A 17,468-nucleotide genomic window follows, 5' to 3' on the forward strand; every position below is an offset into this window, starting at 1 on the left:
AATCACAAGTTATATCATACAGTATAACCATAAGAGCAGGATTGTTTGGGGTTGTCTACTATATATATATATATATATATATATATATATATATATATATATATATATATATATATATATATAATTAATGATTAATCTAAAATTACATAGGCCTAGCAATATGATTTCACTACCAAAGTATACAGCAATGGTATGTGATAACACTCGTATTATCAGACATTGTGACTGTGTTAACATTGTATACTATAGTTGGAATAGAATTGGTATATAAACCCTGAGAAAATTACATAAGTAAGCATGGGTTTTTCGTTAGTCACTACAGAGGGCTTATGACTGCTAAAAAAAAGACATCAAATTGTATGGTCATGTGAACAACACTGGGTTTTAACACAAGGTGTCCATGAGTTTCTATTGTGGAAGAATTCTTTGAGAATATTTCCTTCTTTAAATCAGCTACTGCATAAAAACGAAATGATGTTAAAAAATGAACTGAAAAGTTTTTCATCAACCAGTTCATCTAAATTGCAACTTTATTTTGTATAATATCTTCCTAAGATGAAATACAATTAGTACAAATGAATACACTATACTGTGAATGTGGTGACAACTGACACTTACAAGAATAAAGGTCAGATGCATAATGCCTCAATGAAATTTCTATGCCTCAATGAAATTTCTACGACTCATCATTAAAATCTAGGTTTCCAGCCAAGTTTGTTTAAATTTTAATGAGATAAAACATTCAAGGTGAGTGTTCAGTAGTAAGCATCAAGGCACTTCCAGGGTTGCCAGTGTCTTCGTGAGTGTGGTTGTTCTGCAGTTCCCGTTAAATAGTTAAAAGTACACAGTTAATCTCAATATTACAAAAATAATGTTGGTCTGTCAAACAATACATTCAGATTTCATACAGGATAAACAAAACCATTCTTCTCATTATGACAGAAAAGTTAAAAATTATGGATTTTGAATTAAATGTAAGTGCACAAATTTGTATTTATTATTTATGCCACAAAAATCTTTTACTCTTATTTCGCAAATAAATATAATTTTTATTCACTCTTTATTTCTTAAGTTTACTTCTTCCTTTATTTAATCTCATGTAATACAGTATATTACTTGATTAAAACAAGTCTTTGTTACGGTAATAAATACTGTTGAAGTTATGAGGAAAAGCTAGCCTTACAGAGAAATTACAATTAACATCATAGTCGGTGGTAAAAAAGGTATATTAGCATATTTAGGATAATTTATATTGGTTCATTTAAAAAGATGCGTCTATATGCTTTGAGAACAATGTAACATCTTTGTAATAAAACTGTATTGAAAATGATTTACCATGCGCACATTGCCTCACATTAATTAATTTGTGTATATGGAGGGACAACAAAGAATCATTTGGATAAAATATTGGTATTGCAAAAGAAAGCAATTAGAATAATACAAAACTTTCACTAAAACAAATCAGTTAAATTAAATTTCCAAAATTTAAATATTTTTACTCTTTATAGACATTACATTAATGAGGACATTTTATTTTCTGACAAGCAACCTAAAGATATAAAGCAACAGATGCATGGCTTTAATACAAGAGGGAAGGAGTTTATAGTTCATTGCCATCATTAATTAAATTCCTAGAAAATACATGTTTCTTAAATAGAAAATTTTTTCTTTAGATATTTAAAAATAGCAATAAAACAAGAACAAGAAATTTGAAATGTTATTGAAAGACCACTTAATTAATTTAGCTTCTTATTCAATAGTCGAACCAGAAATAATAATCCAGTAATATAAATGATTTAGGTTAAGTTAGTTATTAAGAACTTTTATGACGCTATTATAGTACGTTTGTATGTTGAAGGAATAAGGATATTTTGACTGATTGATCTGTACATTAAGGGAGCGGTGGTCAAAAGATTTTGGAAACCCATGGACCAAGCAGTTTAGAGGTTATTGTTATAACAATTATTTTATTAATCTTAGGAAAAAATTAAATAGAAACTAGAGTAATTAGATAGCGTCTAATAATACATCTTTTCATAAATTTTAATTTCACAATCCGTTAGTTTCATAATATAATTATAAGATCAAGATTTGATTGATTTGAGAATAGGTTTATTTTAACAAACCTATACTTTATTAATATATATAGAATAGTTCACTTATTAAACTCAGAAGAAAAGCAATTGTGAATATAGAAACTTTAAGATTTAACCCCTCACATAAAGGCCATTTAAAATTTAAATCAAGAGTATTTATACAGGATGTTCATTTAAACAGTTATTACACTTTGTGTTGTAAAGATTTTGAAATAGACTGATTTTATTTATTGGATATTCAAGTTGAAGGGAAAAATATAACAAATATAACAAATTATTTTGAAGACCAAAATTCTCATATTTTCCCCTTCTAAAATCAATTTAAAAAATTCCAATGACTTGTTTGGTCGCTGGGCTCAATATCACTCAAAATTATACCCTACAATCTTGGGAAGAATCAAAAGTTTGTTCAAAATTACTTAATAAGTAGCAAATATTAGTTTTTATAAAATAAATGTGTAATAGAGTTCTAATACATATTGCTAGCATTAAAACTCCCTTATCAAAATACTAATACCAAATTTCTAATAAAAGGAAATTGTTTCCACAAATTTTAAAACAGGTCCCTAAATTTTTTATTGTTATAAAACATTACAAACAAGTGTAAATAGTCAATACTACTAAGGTTACTAAGGTAGTTACTAAAGTACTGTTCCATCCCCTACAACAAATATAATCTCATTCTGATCAAATTATACTCTAAAGTTTTGGTGATTCCTGAAATTTTGTCTATTCCTCCAAATACGCATCTACTTGTATATGTGGTTGGCAGTCACATGGACGGGCATGTGTGACAATTGTCGCTTGTCAGGAAGCCCCCCATTAGGTGAGGGGAGATCTATTACCCAGGACCCTCGTCCATTCTCCATTCCAAATTAGCCTTGTGACTCTCCTACAGCACCTGTAGGTAAGTCTTCTTATTTATTAAATACAGAAAATCTTTTTAATTGCACATTTCTATACATTTCATATATTTGTTTAACTTTGATATCTAATTCCAACTCACTATGGTAATATTACAACACTATCTGTTGATCTCTCATTTTAATAACTACAAATAGCCATCATCACATTGTTACACAGCTAAGGAACAATAATACAATTTTGAGATTATTATTCACTCTAATCTATATTAAATAGTTAAATGTACCTAAAAAAAACACACTGTGTTAGCTGGATGACATCAAATCCAGTGTAAATATTGAATCATTGGCTAAAATTCAGGTGACAAAGCCGGAATATCGTTGATTGCTATATTTAAAAATTAAATTACAAAATAACAGAAATTGGCTAATATAAGGATTAAAAATAAACTCAAAATAAAACTATAAATACATAAGAAATAAATAATATTTTATAATAACATTTTAGTATTCAGTTTTGTTCATTTATTCCATCACACAGGCAGAATATATTACACAATGCTTATATAATTTAGTAATTTCTTGTTCTACAACTGTGTTTTTATTAGAATATTTTTAGTTTAATATCGATTTATACAATTTTACAAGAAATATCATAGATGAATTAGTGTTCAGTACAATAACAGTACAGCGCAGTTCTGTGTCAAGAAGACACCTTCCTGCTGCTCTGGTGAGATTTAATACCACGGGCACAAGTAAACAGTCAACTGAAACGCACAGTCAACCACCATATAAGTAAAAGTAGGGAAAATTAATATGCCCTGTATTTTATAAAGTGAATTAGTGTTGTTAAAATTGTAGTGTTTAGTTAAAAGCCTAGAGGTTTTATTGAAATGTATAGCGAAGTTTCCTAGTGTCTGTATGGACACTTCTTTACAATGTACAGCAACTTATAACTAGTTTTTGTTTTTGACCAACTACAACATTTGAATATATCAAATTTTTTAGGACGAAACTAACATATATTTAATAATAAAACAGGGTATATAGTACATAATGTATATTGTGTTAGTTTTTTGTATAATTTATTTTATATGCTTTTCAAATAATTTCTAACTATAAAATATTTGTATATTTGCACTGTGGTATTTTTCATCAATGTTTTAACTTTTGTTCAAGTAGGAATAAACATTTACAACACTTATTATATATCAGTGCAAAGCTTTAATATTATATTATTATTAATTTTTATACCATCTGATAAAATTATTGGTTTTGCAATAACAAATTTATAAAGAAATACCGACATGTGTATGAAAAATTTCTACCTAATTTGTATATTTTTGCAATTCAAAGTTTCTTGCATTTTCTTTTTCCTGCACTAAGACTTTTTGGTATATGTTGAAATAAGATGTACATGATGATGATGATGATCTAGACGATTTATTGATTGATTGATATATTTGTAAACAATGTTTCATATTTTGTTATAGAGTGATAAATACTTGCTTTTGGCTAGTTTATTTTGTTACAGACAAATTTTGATACACAGCTAGGGAACTCGATTAATTGTGTTTTTGCACTGAAATTGCTTGGGACCCACTAGTTCTTGCAAGGTATTTATTTAAATGAGTGCTAAAATTTGTTCCAGTGAAATATTCAATTTCTGCATAGTTTGGGGGAAAATTATACATAAAAATTATACTGTTGCATGTATATTTTATAAGAGATAAAAAACCCCTTGCATATTGACCAAAATGGCTTGCTATTATAGAAGTTACTAATGTGAGGTCCTAAAAACTCGGCACTTGATAACCCGGCAGTCCGGTTTACTCGGCCACACACCTGGAAGAGTATAAAAACTCCTCGCACAGACTCGTTGTAGGTCCCGCAGTACTTGGTCTAGCTCTCGCGTTCTCCCACCACGTGTCTGGTACCAGTGGCTTAGTTGTTTTCAACCTGAAGCCAACCAGTTGATTTGTTTCCCACATTGCGCAACTCTGTGTGAGTGACTGCGTCTACTGTATTGTTCAGAGCTGTTTCAAAGTTTGTGCATGCTAGAGTGCTGGAAGAACTCTGTGATGGCTTCTCCCGTTAAAAGAAAACAAGTACTTGTCTATGGAGCAAAAGTTATAGGCATGAAAGACACTGGATAATGGTATCAATGCAGTGGCTAAGGACTTTTGAGTTGAAAAAAGTACGGTTGGAGGCTGGAAGAAGAAGCGGACGGAAATCGAGTCATAAGAGTGTTAATAAATATATGATTATGAATAAAATGTGTACCGAAACATTGAAAGAAAGGATAAGTATGCAGGAAAGTGACTTTAATGAGGTAAACGAAGCACTTTCCATTTGGTTTCGTCAAAAAGGAGAGAAAGGCATGTCAATTAGTGAGCCAATCTTACATAAGAAGGCCTTGAAATTTTATCAAGAATAAAAAAAAACTATGGACGTTACTTGAAAACGGTTCAAGATAACTGGATGATTTAAATGTCAAATTGAAGAGAAAAGAACAAATTTTGTTTTCATATCCTCATACGTTTTGATGTCAGCTCAGTTTGTTGCTTTGCAGATATCAAAGTGAAATTCGATTTTATCAACAAGTGTCTCGGATGTTAATGTGATTGCTTCTGAAATTCACCCACTAGATATGACAAATCAAGAATATTTACAGCATAAACAATGTTCTTTATGTAAACCCACAAAAAAGTCCAAAGGGGTTAAATCCGGACTCCTGGGAGACCAGGAAATGAGCGCACCCCTGCCTATCCAACCATTTGGAAACCTGTTGTTAAGTGTGACGTGCACTTCCCGAAGTTAATGAGGCAAGACGCTGTCTTGCATCAAAATCACTCGTTCTTCATCACAATGTCGGATTTCTTAGATTTTGTCATCACTTGTTTTTAGCTAACCAACTGAATGTCCTTTCAACACACTTTCTGTTTTACAAAACAGGTTAAACCAGCGATGAATAGCTGTATCATCTGGTAAATTTTGGCCTTGATACAAAACTCTAAACCGATGCTATATACCAACAATCAATTTCAATTCTCCATACCACAGAATACACTGTGCCTTCTGTTGTGCCATAAACATCGTACTCAGGACTTGCACCAGGCATGTCACAGCAGCGGACTGTCACTGCGCATCTGTTCTGCATATGCCAAGGTCAATGTTTCCTCCCATGCTACACGAAAAACAAAACTCCAATTTGAAGTTTAAATCATTTAGTTATCTTGAATAGTTTTTAAGTAACGGCTGTTAAAAATACTGGCATTATTTTTGGGAGATCCTGCACAAAGAGTTCTGCAGAACTTAAAAACTTAACTGTATTCTTAGTATTATGCGCAGTACACAAAAGTTAACAGTCCTGTAGCAGTCATCTCATCTCATAATGTACTCATATCTAACTACTGATTGCACCCTGATGGAATTACTACTGATTAGACTGTGGTGTTGGTATAACAGTATGTAAGAGAGGTGCCGGTCACAGTATGGATGTGCGTACTGTGCTGTCAGCTGTTTTATTGCTGAGTGCCATCTGCATGCTAGTACCTGTGTCTGCACGTCGTGGCAGGGCCCGCGGTCGCACCAAGAGTAGAGTACAGATCGGCCTACCCATCACTGGCAAGTACCGAGATCCAGAAAGTGACCAATATTACAATAACAACAACGTAAGTTGCTTGCTTAAACTCCTCTTAAATATTTGTACTATCATAATTAATTTACTACTATGTAAGAATTATATTAGAATAATGTTGTTTAAAATAAAGTAAAGTTTTGACTCAGTGAAACAAAGCCTCCTAATGTCAGAATTAAACCAAAGCAACAGCAGCAGTATGTATGTAAAATAATTTTTAGATGAATCAATTATTACAATTGATATTTATATACCAAACATCACTGTCCAGTCTCAATGCTAAAAACTAGGCTTGTATTTTAAGCCTATCACTAATAAATGTATCAAATAAAGCACAAACTTAAAGCAAACAAAATTGTTTCCAGTATATGTATCAACTCCGGAAAACAGACAAAATGACTCGTGAGTGAGATACTTTCCTAAAAACAAAGTTATATAAGCATAATACGAAATACCATAACATAGTTAATAAATAATATATTATGTTTGTAATTGTTTTCTGAATATAGATACGGATTAAGCACAAAAAGTTTTAATACTATAATGAAGACTCTTTAAGTATAGACACATTAAGTGGATGTTATGATCAAAGGGGTGTGGATTAGTGAGACTCTTGCATTGCTAACATTAGACCATTATACTATTGTCTATTATGTATTAACTTCAGAAACTAACAGTGTCTAGTGAGTTAGTGCAATTACGCTGTATTTAGTTTGTTTTTATTTGACAAGCTATTGGGTAATACAGCTTATGATCCTGACATTAAGTTATAGTTCATAACCTTTACATGTTTCAACAAATTTCACCTTATTTATTTTATACGTTAGGTAAGATATATTTAACCATTTGAGGACCACACCACTTTTCTCAACATCTAGTGTAGTTTTTAGTCATATTGTCAAAATAAAAACAATAAATAATGACAATCAATTATTTAACTTTTCTCGTTCACACCATGTGACAAAAATTGCTAACACAATTAAAATCTTTCGGCCTTGCAGTAGAGAGCTATCTTCACTTAACAAATATTACACTAAAACTGAGATGGTGTAACAATTTAAGTGAATGAATTATAAATACATTTTTCACAGCATAGATAAAGCAAGTTTAGTTTTCAAACAAAAAACACACCTCCTTTAGTAAGTTAGGCGTTTGATTTCAGGGTGCAAAGATTCTACAGGCGTCACACTTTGACTTTGAGTATGTACTGGGACACAAGATAGCCTTCCTGTGTGTGGCGAGAGGCACTCCTAGACCTCACATCACTTGGTACAAGGATGGCATTGAGCTCTACTCCCATCTCTATCTGCATGTACGTTATTTTATATACTACCACTAGTACTGCATTGTATTATATTAAAAAACGCAGAAATTTAAGGAAAATAACAAAACATACATGTTTATAGGAAAATACAAGTAATAAAGTATAGTTTTAAGAATTCAAACATTAAAAGCAAAGTAGGATATATAGTTTGAACACTATGAGCAACTATTTGTGTTTAGCCAAACAAAGTATATAACAAAAAGGAGAGTGCATACAAGATAAGAGTAAAGAATTCCACTGAAGAATGCATTGAAAATATGTACAATGAATTTATCTAATGTTCCCTCAAAGTACACTCAATCTGAATTTGCAAATTTTTTAACTTTTAATACATTCAAAACATTCCCAGAATCCATTTTTCCAAAGTTCTATCAGTTAGATAGTTAAATTTCCCAACACTTCATTGGTTGGGAATCAGCCGAATGTCGTCCTTTAATTTCATTTTTGCCTTGGTAAAAATCTGCTGTGTCACAAACAGGGCACAATGCGGTGGAGCGTTGTCATACAACAAAAACCAATCGTTTGTTACCCATTTTTTTGTAGTTTTCTTCTAAACTCATCTCGTAGTCATTTAACAATCTACATATAGAGACAGAGTTCTTTATTAACAGTTTTACCTTTATAAATAAACTAGTAGTGAATAAAAAACAAACAAAAAACACTTCTACATACAAAATTACTTTCATGTGGTTAATGTCCAACCATAATTATTCTGCCCTTTGATTATGTTTTTCCATTCATTCAGATGTCTGAAGTTTTGTCTGAGAGTCGAGCAGAAAGCACTATAACTCATCATCTTACAAATTTTATCGATGAAACTATCAATTCAGTCAGTCATTTCAACCAAATCCCTAGATATGTTTACTCTCATTTTATTTCATGTGACAATGTTTCTGGCATCATACTCAAATAAACACATCACGTTTATATCTCCATGAAGAATGACGCTGTGAACATTCCCATCTGAAATTCCTAGTTCATGGCGTTGATTGTTACTTGATTGTCAACGTGCACGATTTCTCAAACATGATCTAATTTCTTCTCTGTGGTGGAAGTGGAGGGGTCTCCACTCTGTATGTCATGTTAATGTTTGAGCAACCTTCACAAAAACACCACTGTTAGGCACTGCTATTTTTTTTCAAATTGAACCTTTGCTGTATGGTTTCTTCAGTGATTTAAAGGTGCCAAATAAAACAAATATTCAAGCAAATCCCAAAATTTGATAATTGCAGATTACTCTATAAATCACATATCAAAATCCCACAATAAAACAGCACCTTAATAGAGAAATTTACAGTAGTAGATTTTGATGAGAAAAACACAACCCCTTAAGGTTTATTAGAAAGAATGATCAATTTGGCTTGCATTACAACCATCAGTTCTACTAGGTGAAAGGGAACATTTCTCATTTAGGAAAACTCTTACTTAAATATAAAAAATATTTCTGGGGAGCTTTTAGACTCTAAAGAACTTTCCTTTAGTATTAATACTTTGTTTTAACTACTTACTTTTAATATTATACCACTTTGGATATAAGTATTATTTAAAAATGGAAAACTTGTGTATGGCCATGAGAACTTTTACGTTTTATTAAATAAAGATATTACTAAGCAGCATAAAATAGAGAAGAAAATAGACGCATTCATAATCTATTTGTGTATACAATTTTCCATACATTTGCTACATTCCATAAATTACAATTTACCAATGAAAGTAACAGTTTTTTAAGCTCTTTCTGACCATAGTCAATAATTGCTAGTCTTCCCAATGATGATATTAAGCCTGAAATAACTAAGGAAGATATAGAATGAATGTTACGTTCTACATTTTAACTTTCAGATGTTCTTTTATGTATTCAATTATAGAAGGGTTGCACATTTCAATTAAAATTAGATAAGTCGTTTCGCTATCACTTATTTCGGAAGATAAAGTATCAGTGTTCTTCCAAACTAATTTAGAATTAAAGCATATAGTTTTGTACAATTTTTTGAAAATATTCCTAAAATTTGTAGGTATTGTCTTGTAAACAACGGAAAGGTCACTCACTGTTCACAGGTACACGAGTGGCCAGTTGACAAGGACAAGGTCAAGTCCAAGCTGGAGATAGACCCTGCCACACAGATGGATGCAGGAGTGTACGAATGTTACGCGGACAACATGTACAGCATCGACCGGCGCAGCTTTAAAACAGACTTTAGCATCGCCTTCGACTGATTGTTGTTTAGGACCAGTTTATGTGATTCATAGACTGCTTCAACCAAGATTGGATGTATATTTTCAATGCAAACACTTTGTGTATTAAGTTAAAATCAAGTTTGAACTTTATATTAATTATATTTTACTGTAAGTACGAAGTAATGTTTACTTAAAAATTCAAATGCAATTTTTATTGTTATGAAATTTTGTTATATCACAAAGGCATATTAAACACTAGAAAAAATCTAAATTCATTATTTCAATAACAAAACATTCTTTACAATAAACTCAAGAGGTTCACATAATGAGAAGATCTGACAAGCATGTGCTCTGAACTAGAACTGAACAGATACTTGACACATGAGATCACCTAAGACATAACAGGAACTTAGTTACTCTTAACCATTATTCCTTATTATACATTATATAATAGTTTATAGAATATTAAATTCCTTAATTTTCAAGTTATTTTAGTAATTAGAAGAATGTTTTATTGTGTAAAATAAACAATTTTGTACATTAAATATCTTAATGCAAATGAAGAGATTTGCAGTATATCAACAATTTTAGATTAATGCGGAAAAAATCATTATTGGTTTAATACAAAATTAAATAAACATATGAATAATATTACATAGGTGTAATAATAATAGTGTTGATTAATATTAAAACAGCAATTGTTTATACTATCTTATTGAATGAATTAGTAAGGGGTGTACAAAAGATATTTACTATTTCTGTAAACATTACCTGGTTTCGATTGTTGGAGATAATTATTTATTTTTTAATATTATCTGCAACACAAAGGGATTTAATAAAATGGAGAAAAACAATGACAATTATCAAATTTTACTATCTCATTATGTTTATTTTTTTGTTATGACTTACTTGACTGAATGTTACACAAACACCAAGAGTGTTTGGCACTGAGACAGGTGACCTGTCATAAATGCTTGGGACTGGTAGCTTAAAAGTGCTTTGCACTCAAAGGGTTAAAGTGATTTATTTAGAACTTGGGAGGGTTAAAAAAGAAACTAACAAAAAACTTATAACTAATTTATCTTTTCATGGAATATTTAACACATTGGTGTTTTATGTAGAAGAAATATTCCAAAATGAATATTAACTTCACAAAAACACTAATATAATAATGATAAACATGCCATATCTAATTTTATGACAAATATAATATTTTTGCTTCATATAACCAAAATATTCTTTTCAAAACTCATTTACTAGTTTGTTTTGTTCAGTTTTTCTTAAATATTATACAACGTGTAAGGATATAGATGGTAAACCAATCCAAAAGTAGTAGCTATAATTCACTTTTAGATGAAGTATAAAATGTTAAGCTATCTCGGTAAATGAATATTTAAATTTGTATTTGTAGTGTTTATATAATTTTACTGTTTTCATATGCTTCATTTTTTTAAAGTATATACCATAGTTTTAGGATAAAAATTTGTATAAAAGACAACAAAAGAATATTTAGTTGCATTTTACAAAATATTTGTTTTGATTGTCTATTAAAAAAAAGTAAAGCTAAATACTAAACAACTATTGTTTGTTATTAAAAATATATTTTGTTTTCTATAAAATATAACTTTCAAAAATATTAGGGGTTTTTATGGATATTTAACCCTTTGAGTGCCACAGGCATAGACGCAGTAAAAACCTAGTAAATTGTCGGTGCAAATTAGCTTAACCCTTTGGCTGCTAAGAATTTTTTGTACATGTTATCCCAAAATTGCTCAGGTTTTTATTGGATTTTATCCCAAAAGTGCTAAGCCTAAAATGGTAATTTGTAGAGTTTTACTAAAAAAAATCATAAGTTCCTCAAATTTTAACCTATTTCATTGATTTATGTTTTGTTTTGTAGTATAATACATGTATGGAAAATAAAAAAATTATACATTTAGTGAAATACAAAACTATGTAAACAAATAAATAAATATTATTTTTTTTTAAACTTTGACACAGAAAAACATAATTAAATTTAACTTTTATTTTTTTAAATATATATTTTTTACCTAAAACCATATGTTGTTTTGAGTACATATTGAAATTTTCATGCAAAAATATAGATTTTTACTTATGTAATGAAAAAAAACACAATAAACTTACCCTCATGTAGATTGGTGTCAAGAAACTAGAAAACTTATAAGTCTAATCAAATTTAGATCGATTTTGATCACCCATAATTCACTAAATCTATAAAAAAACCAACCATAAAATAAAACTTGATTGTAAACAACGTCGCATAACCTTACAAACACGAAACAATAAACATCGGAACAACCATAACAATAACAGCTGTCAGCTGTCTGCTCCAACTGCACAGAGCATACAACACTCTGTGCTATCTAGATCACAGCTGTTTTTGTCGTTAGTGTACTATAAAAAAAACCAGCAAATACAAGTGTTGTTATTATTTTTAACCCTTTTACTGCCGACGTCCGACATATCGGACGTCGGCATTTTTGCCGAAAACGCCAACGTCCGATATGTCGGACGTCTGTTTTTTTATCGTTACTGGCTACTGTTATGTTCAAATGCCAAAATATTCGGTATTTTGGTTGTTTAGGAGCAAAGGATAATGAAAGAAGCCATTTGAAGAAACTTTGGATTTCTATTTTTGTCGTCTTTGACTAGAATTGACGAACTACCTAGACAGCTGTCAAAACCAGATGATCGGATTATGTTACTGAAATCTTTCGTTCATTGTTGTTGTTTACAATGTTATCGAAAGTTTTTTGAAGTGTTACTTTTGTTGATCAAGGATAAAAATGAGTAAAAGAGTTACATCTAACTCTACTGTGAGTGAGGGAAACAATAAGTAAGTGCAAGACGAACTAAGTGACGATTTCCTTCAGAATTTGTCAGATTCAGATGCCGAGAACGAATCTGATATTATTGTTAGGGCTATTGATGACAATCAAAGTGATGTGGATGACACTGATGACGATCCTGACTGTATCTTACCATCAGATAATGAGGAGTTATTAGATAGTGAGGGGGATGTGGCACAGATAAGTTTACCTTCAAATTCCACTAGAGGAGGCCTACCAGTTTTGGGAAAATCCTCATAGTGCAGTTATGTTTCAAGGTAGCACCTTCAAATTTGGTAATATGTTCTAAGCAATTGCTCTAGTTTATAATGATATCATGCTCATAATTTTTAGTATAATTTTAAAAATAAATTATCAGATGCCAAACACAATTTTTATTTTTTATTTATATCATTTTTAAAAATAAATAATGTGTTTGTTTCAAATTAAAATGTCTTTTTATTATTTAAAAAACAGCATTTAAATACGAGTAAATAAAATAAAAATTCATGCAAATCTAATGAAAAATAAAAAAGATACAGCATTTTTTGTAAATGAATGCACAACAGTGATTTTCCTCCTTGGCAATGTTGACTGGTACAATAAAAAAAATGGCCGGCAGTAAAAGGGTTAAGGAAAAGTAAACTTATTCAACTGTCATTTACCGCAATCCGTGTGTAAATAAACGTAATATTTAGCGCTGAAAAAAAAAAATTCGCAACAATGAAATATCGTTCCATAGCATTTTTCGGAACAAAGGCCAAGTACGATAATATATCGTTGCATAGCATTTTTCAGCACGATTACCAAAAATGACATATCATTGCATAGCAGCCAAAGGGTTAACTAACAATATTTATATAGTACAAAGTTAAAATATCATAGTAACCATATAGATGCATTTTGATAAGTTTCCATGTTTCGATTAATGTCCATTTTTTGTTTTCTTCCTCATAGGTCTGGAATGATAATTAACTATGATGCTGTTATGGTTGGTCAGCCGATGAATTTGTCAGGTGTGAATAAAGTGTTTGGCTACCGCACTGTTTATTTTGTTCCATAATTGTGTTTTGATGTAAAAACAAATCATAAACCAGTGAGCAATAAAATTGTCTTAGTGTAATAATGTCAGTGTTTTGATGTTAGGTGTTTCCATAGCAACAAGCTTTTCTTGCTTTATTGTTTCTAGTATTGCTGCCAATTGCAAATAGTTTCATGATCTGTTATTGACATTAATTTATTGCAAAAAAATATAAACATTATACATGAATTTTGAAACCAAAATCATGAAAATATGCTACAGCTATGATAAAATAAATCTAAAAAATAATACATAAGAACATTTTGAATAAAAAACTCAAAAGTTTTATAAAAATGTACACTAACAAAATATTAACAATATATTGTATTTCATTTTTTACAAGAATAATACATATTATATTATAAATTTTATTTTGAAAAAAAAAATGCAAATCTGTCAAGAGGTTATTGAAACGTTTTTTTTCCGATAAGCTTGCAATTATACTAAAATCAGGCTGGCAGTTCAAAGGAGTAACATAGCAAAAAATAGCTACGGCACTCAAAGGGTTAGGAGGAAGGAAATTTATTGATATTAATTTTGGTAGTAAAAGTTGCTTCTTCATCCTCTAGTTCTTTATGTATTTATTTATAGTACCGGTATAATTGTTGACAGCAGAAATGATACAGTTTACTGAAGGGTGAAATCAATTAGATAAAACAAAAAACCTTATTTGTGAAAAATTTTGTATCCAACTTAGAAAGCTTTATACATTATACATCACAAAATTAATTATGTGCTTTTATTTATGGATTAGTTCTCCACATCCAAAATAAAAATTAAATTATTTGAATAATATTCGATTCAATTCATAGCAATCTTATCAGCACAATACATTTTATATTAGTTACGATTGTAACACAAAAAATAGATGCTTTGTAATTTCAGTAAAACTATACAGGGGTCCAGTAAAATCCTTTTAACCTAGTATACTCTATATAATAATGATGTGTCGAAGCCGAATCTCGAATCCACTGAATCTTCAAGAAAGATTCGAGAATTGATCGACTGGATTCGAATTTCGGATCTGTGGAGATCCACATTAATTATCGGTTGAGACACACATCTACACAAATTATGCCAAAACGTATTATTGACTTATTTTGAATGTTCCAAACCGTAAATATATAACCTAATAATTATCGTACTTTTGTAAATAATATTTTTACTTGCAGTTCATATTTTATATATATATATATGTGTGTGTGTTTGTGCAGCCCTATGAGGCTGCTACACTTATTCAAAGCTGATCGGAATTGCCAAGTTACTGATTGCGAAAATGTAATTTCTTTGAACTACACGAATAAAAACCCATATATAGGTGACTCAATCAACAAATTATTGTTTTGAAAATATTTTTCTTGTAAAACTGTATTTAGTATTTCTATCTTTGTGCACTGGAACTATCTACTGCATATAGCTGCGGTTACTGCTGATCGGTAGTACGCAAATTACCCATAGCTTAAGATGTGCATTTTAGTTGTATTTTTTTAAATTATTTATAAAGTGTAGATAAAAAATTAAAAGATTATCATGCTTATGTAAATTATATTTCGCTTATAGGATTTTTATTTTCTATGTTTATGTTTGTGCAATGCTTCTTCTGCGTGTTATGGTGATTAAACTAATATTTTTCACATCTAAATTTGTTGTAGTTGTATCTAGACATTTTGTTGATAAAATACATAACTTTTATATTTTAAAAATTTTGGATTATGACAGGGGTAGTTTGAAATTTTTCAAATATTTTATGTTCTTTAAAGGTTTTTAAAAGTGCTGAAAATATGACTATGTTCAATTTCTAACAACGTAACAGATTTTGGGAAAGAAGGCTATGACAACAAAAAACTAGTTAAAATGTATATATTTCTATTTCCATCCTTGAATTATGGTATGTATGTACTGATTTGTGTACACCTATTGCTATATGACTAGTTTCAATTAGTCCTTCTTATTTGATCACATTAATGTATCACATTTGTTTGATTGAGTCTCCAAACATTAATTTTAATATACACTTCAGTAAATCCTAGAGCCATACAATATAAAGATCATTAATTAATAATTAATTATTATATGCCATTTCGTCTTAAGTCTACATTTAACAATAGGTTTTATAGTATAACCTATTATTTAGTTGCATCGAATCTAGGTTTCAAGTCAGATCTGGTTTTACTAGTACCAAAATTGGACTTTGATCAACTGAAAATCAGCTAAGATACTAAATAACAAACAATTATAATGCGTTTCTTCTTACCTTCTGTTATTATTCACAATATCCATGTAGTCAAAGGACCGAGAATAGAATCCGTCCGGGGTAATGGCACCCCAGAAATTGGACTTGGATCACTGAAGACCAGCTAAGATACTAAATAACAAACAATTATAATGCGTTTCTTCTTACCTTCTGTTATTATTCACAATATCCATGTAGTCAAAGGACCGAGAATAGAATCCGTCCGGGGTAATAGCACCCCAGAAATTGGACCATGCTTTATGAGGTCGAACCAACATCGGTGCCACCAGAGTTCTACAAAGTAATATACGGGTAAAAATTGGATGATAATAAAAATAAATGATAAAAGGTATAAAATGTAATGGAAATGATACTACTAGATTACAGTAGAAGCATCAAGGTGTGCGTTTAAGTTGCACATTTATATGTAAAAACATTGATATATATGTATAAAACATTATCGGGAAGGTAAGTGCATAGTTTATGTTTGCAGAAACGTACGCAGTTTTTCCCTCACATCTTCCCTTGCCACCACCTCACAGGCCAAAGCCGTGGAAACAGCTATATGCCTCCTACTTTTTAAATATGTATGAAGTTGATTAATGCGTTGTAGCATTAATTTGATCTAACAACATATAGCGTTGTAAGTAAACATTGATTTACAAATAATTTCTAAAAGTGGAATTGACCATTAGTAGCATTAAAAACATTTGTTAATGTAAATGGTAGCATTATTTTACTTTCAAAGGAGAAACATGAGGCATATGATGATAATATTAATGTAAGAATAGGTTATTCCAGCATAAACTAATATATACTTTCAAGGTTAAAAGTAATTTTCAAAGTATTTAAAAATATTAAGCTAAAAATGAAATTAAGTAACTGAAGGTTTTAATACAAATATCTTGGAATTATCTGATGAAACATGAACACTGATGAGAATCCTAAAATATAAGTTTTTTCTTACATTTTCATTCTCTGGTACACATTACTGAATAACCATGTACACCAACTTTCTTCCAAAGTCTAAATCAATGCTGGAGGAAGATTTTTCTGTTTAAAGGCTTATTCAATTGTGACAGCATTTTTAGAAAACCCAAAAATATTTCAGCATTGATTAGAGTTTCAAATAAATATGGAAACATTTTTTCTGTCTTAATTAAAAACAACTTTTCAGATTCTTTACAATTATAAATAAAAGCTTAGC

At 30.2% G+C, this 17,468-nt stretch overlaps 2 protein-coding genes across 3 annotated transcripts in view; one reads left to right on the forward strand and one right to left on the reverse strand.

The window, feature by feature from the left end:
* Nucleotides 1-17,468, reverse strand: part of LOC124360674 (procollagen-lysine,2-oxoglutarate 5-dioxygenase) — an 82,685-nt gene that overhangs the window by 24,277 nt on the left and 40,940 nt on the right. The window contains exon 10 of the mRNA XM_046814494.1: nt 16,430-16,555. Coding sequence (XP_046670450.1) covers nt 16,430-16,555 — 126 coding nt within the window. The remainder of the gene's footprint in view (nt 1-16,429; nt 16,556-17,468) is intronic.
* Nucleotides 2,927-10,369, forward strand: LOC124360677 (immunoglobulin domain-containing protein oig-4-like). 2 transcript variants are annotated; one of them, XM_046814498.1, is made up of 4 exons: nt 2,927-3,003; nt 6,428-6,633; nt 7,762-7,911; nt 9,979-10,369. In XM_046814498.1, the coding sequence occupies exons 2-4, from the start codon at nt 6,454-6,456 to the stop codon at nt 10,135-10,137; spliced, it is 489 nt and encodes a 162-aa protein (XP_046670454.1). In that variant the 5' UTR covers nt 2,927-3,003; nt 6,428-6,453; the 3' UTR covers nt 10,138-10,369. The 2 variants fall into 2 exon arrangements, with proteins under 2 accessions (XP_046670454.1, XP_046670455.1); XM_046814499.1 differs by having other exon boundaries at nt 2,980-2,999.

Source organism: Homalodisca vitripennis, chromosome 4 (assembly GCF_021130785.1).
Source record: "Homalodisca vitripennis isolate AUS2020 chromosome 4, UT_GWSS_2.1, whole genome shotgun sequence".
Taxonomy (NCBI): Eukaryota; Metazoa; Arthropoda; class Insecta; order Hemiptera; family Cicadellidae; genus Homalodisca; species Homalodisca vitripennis.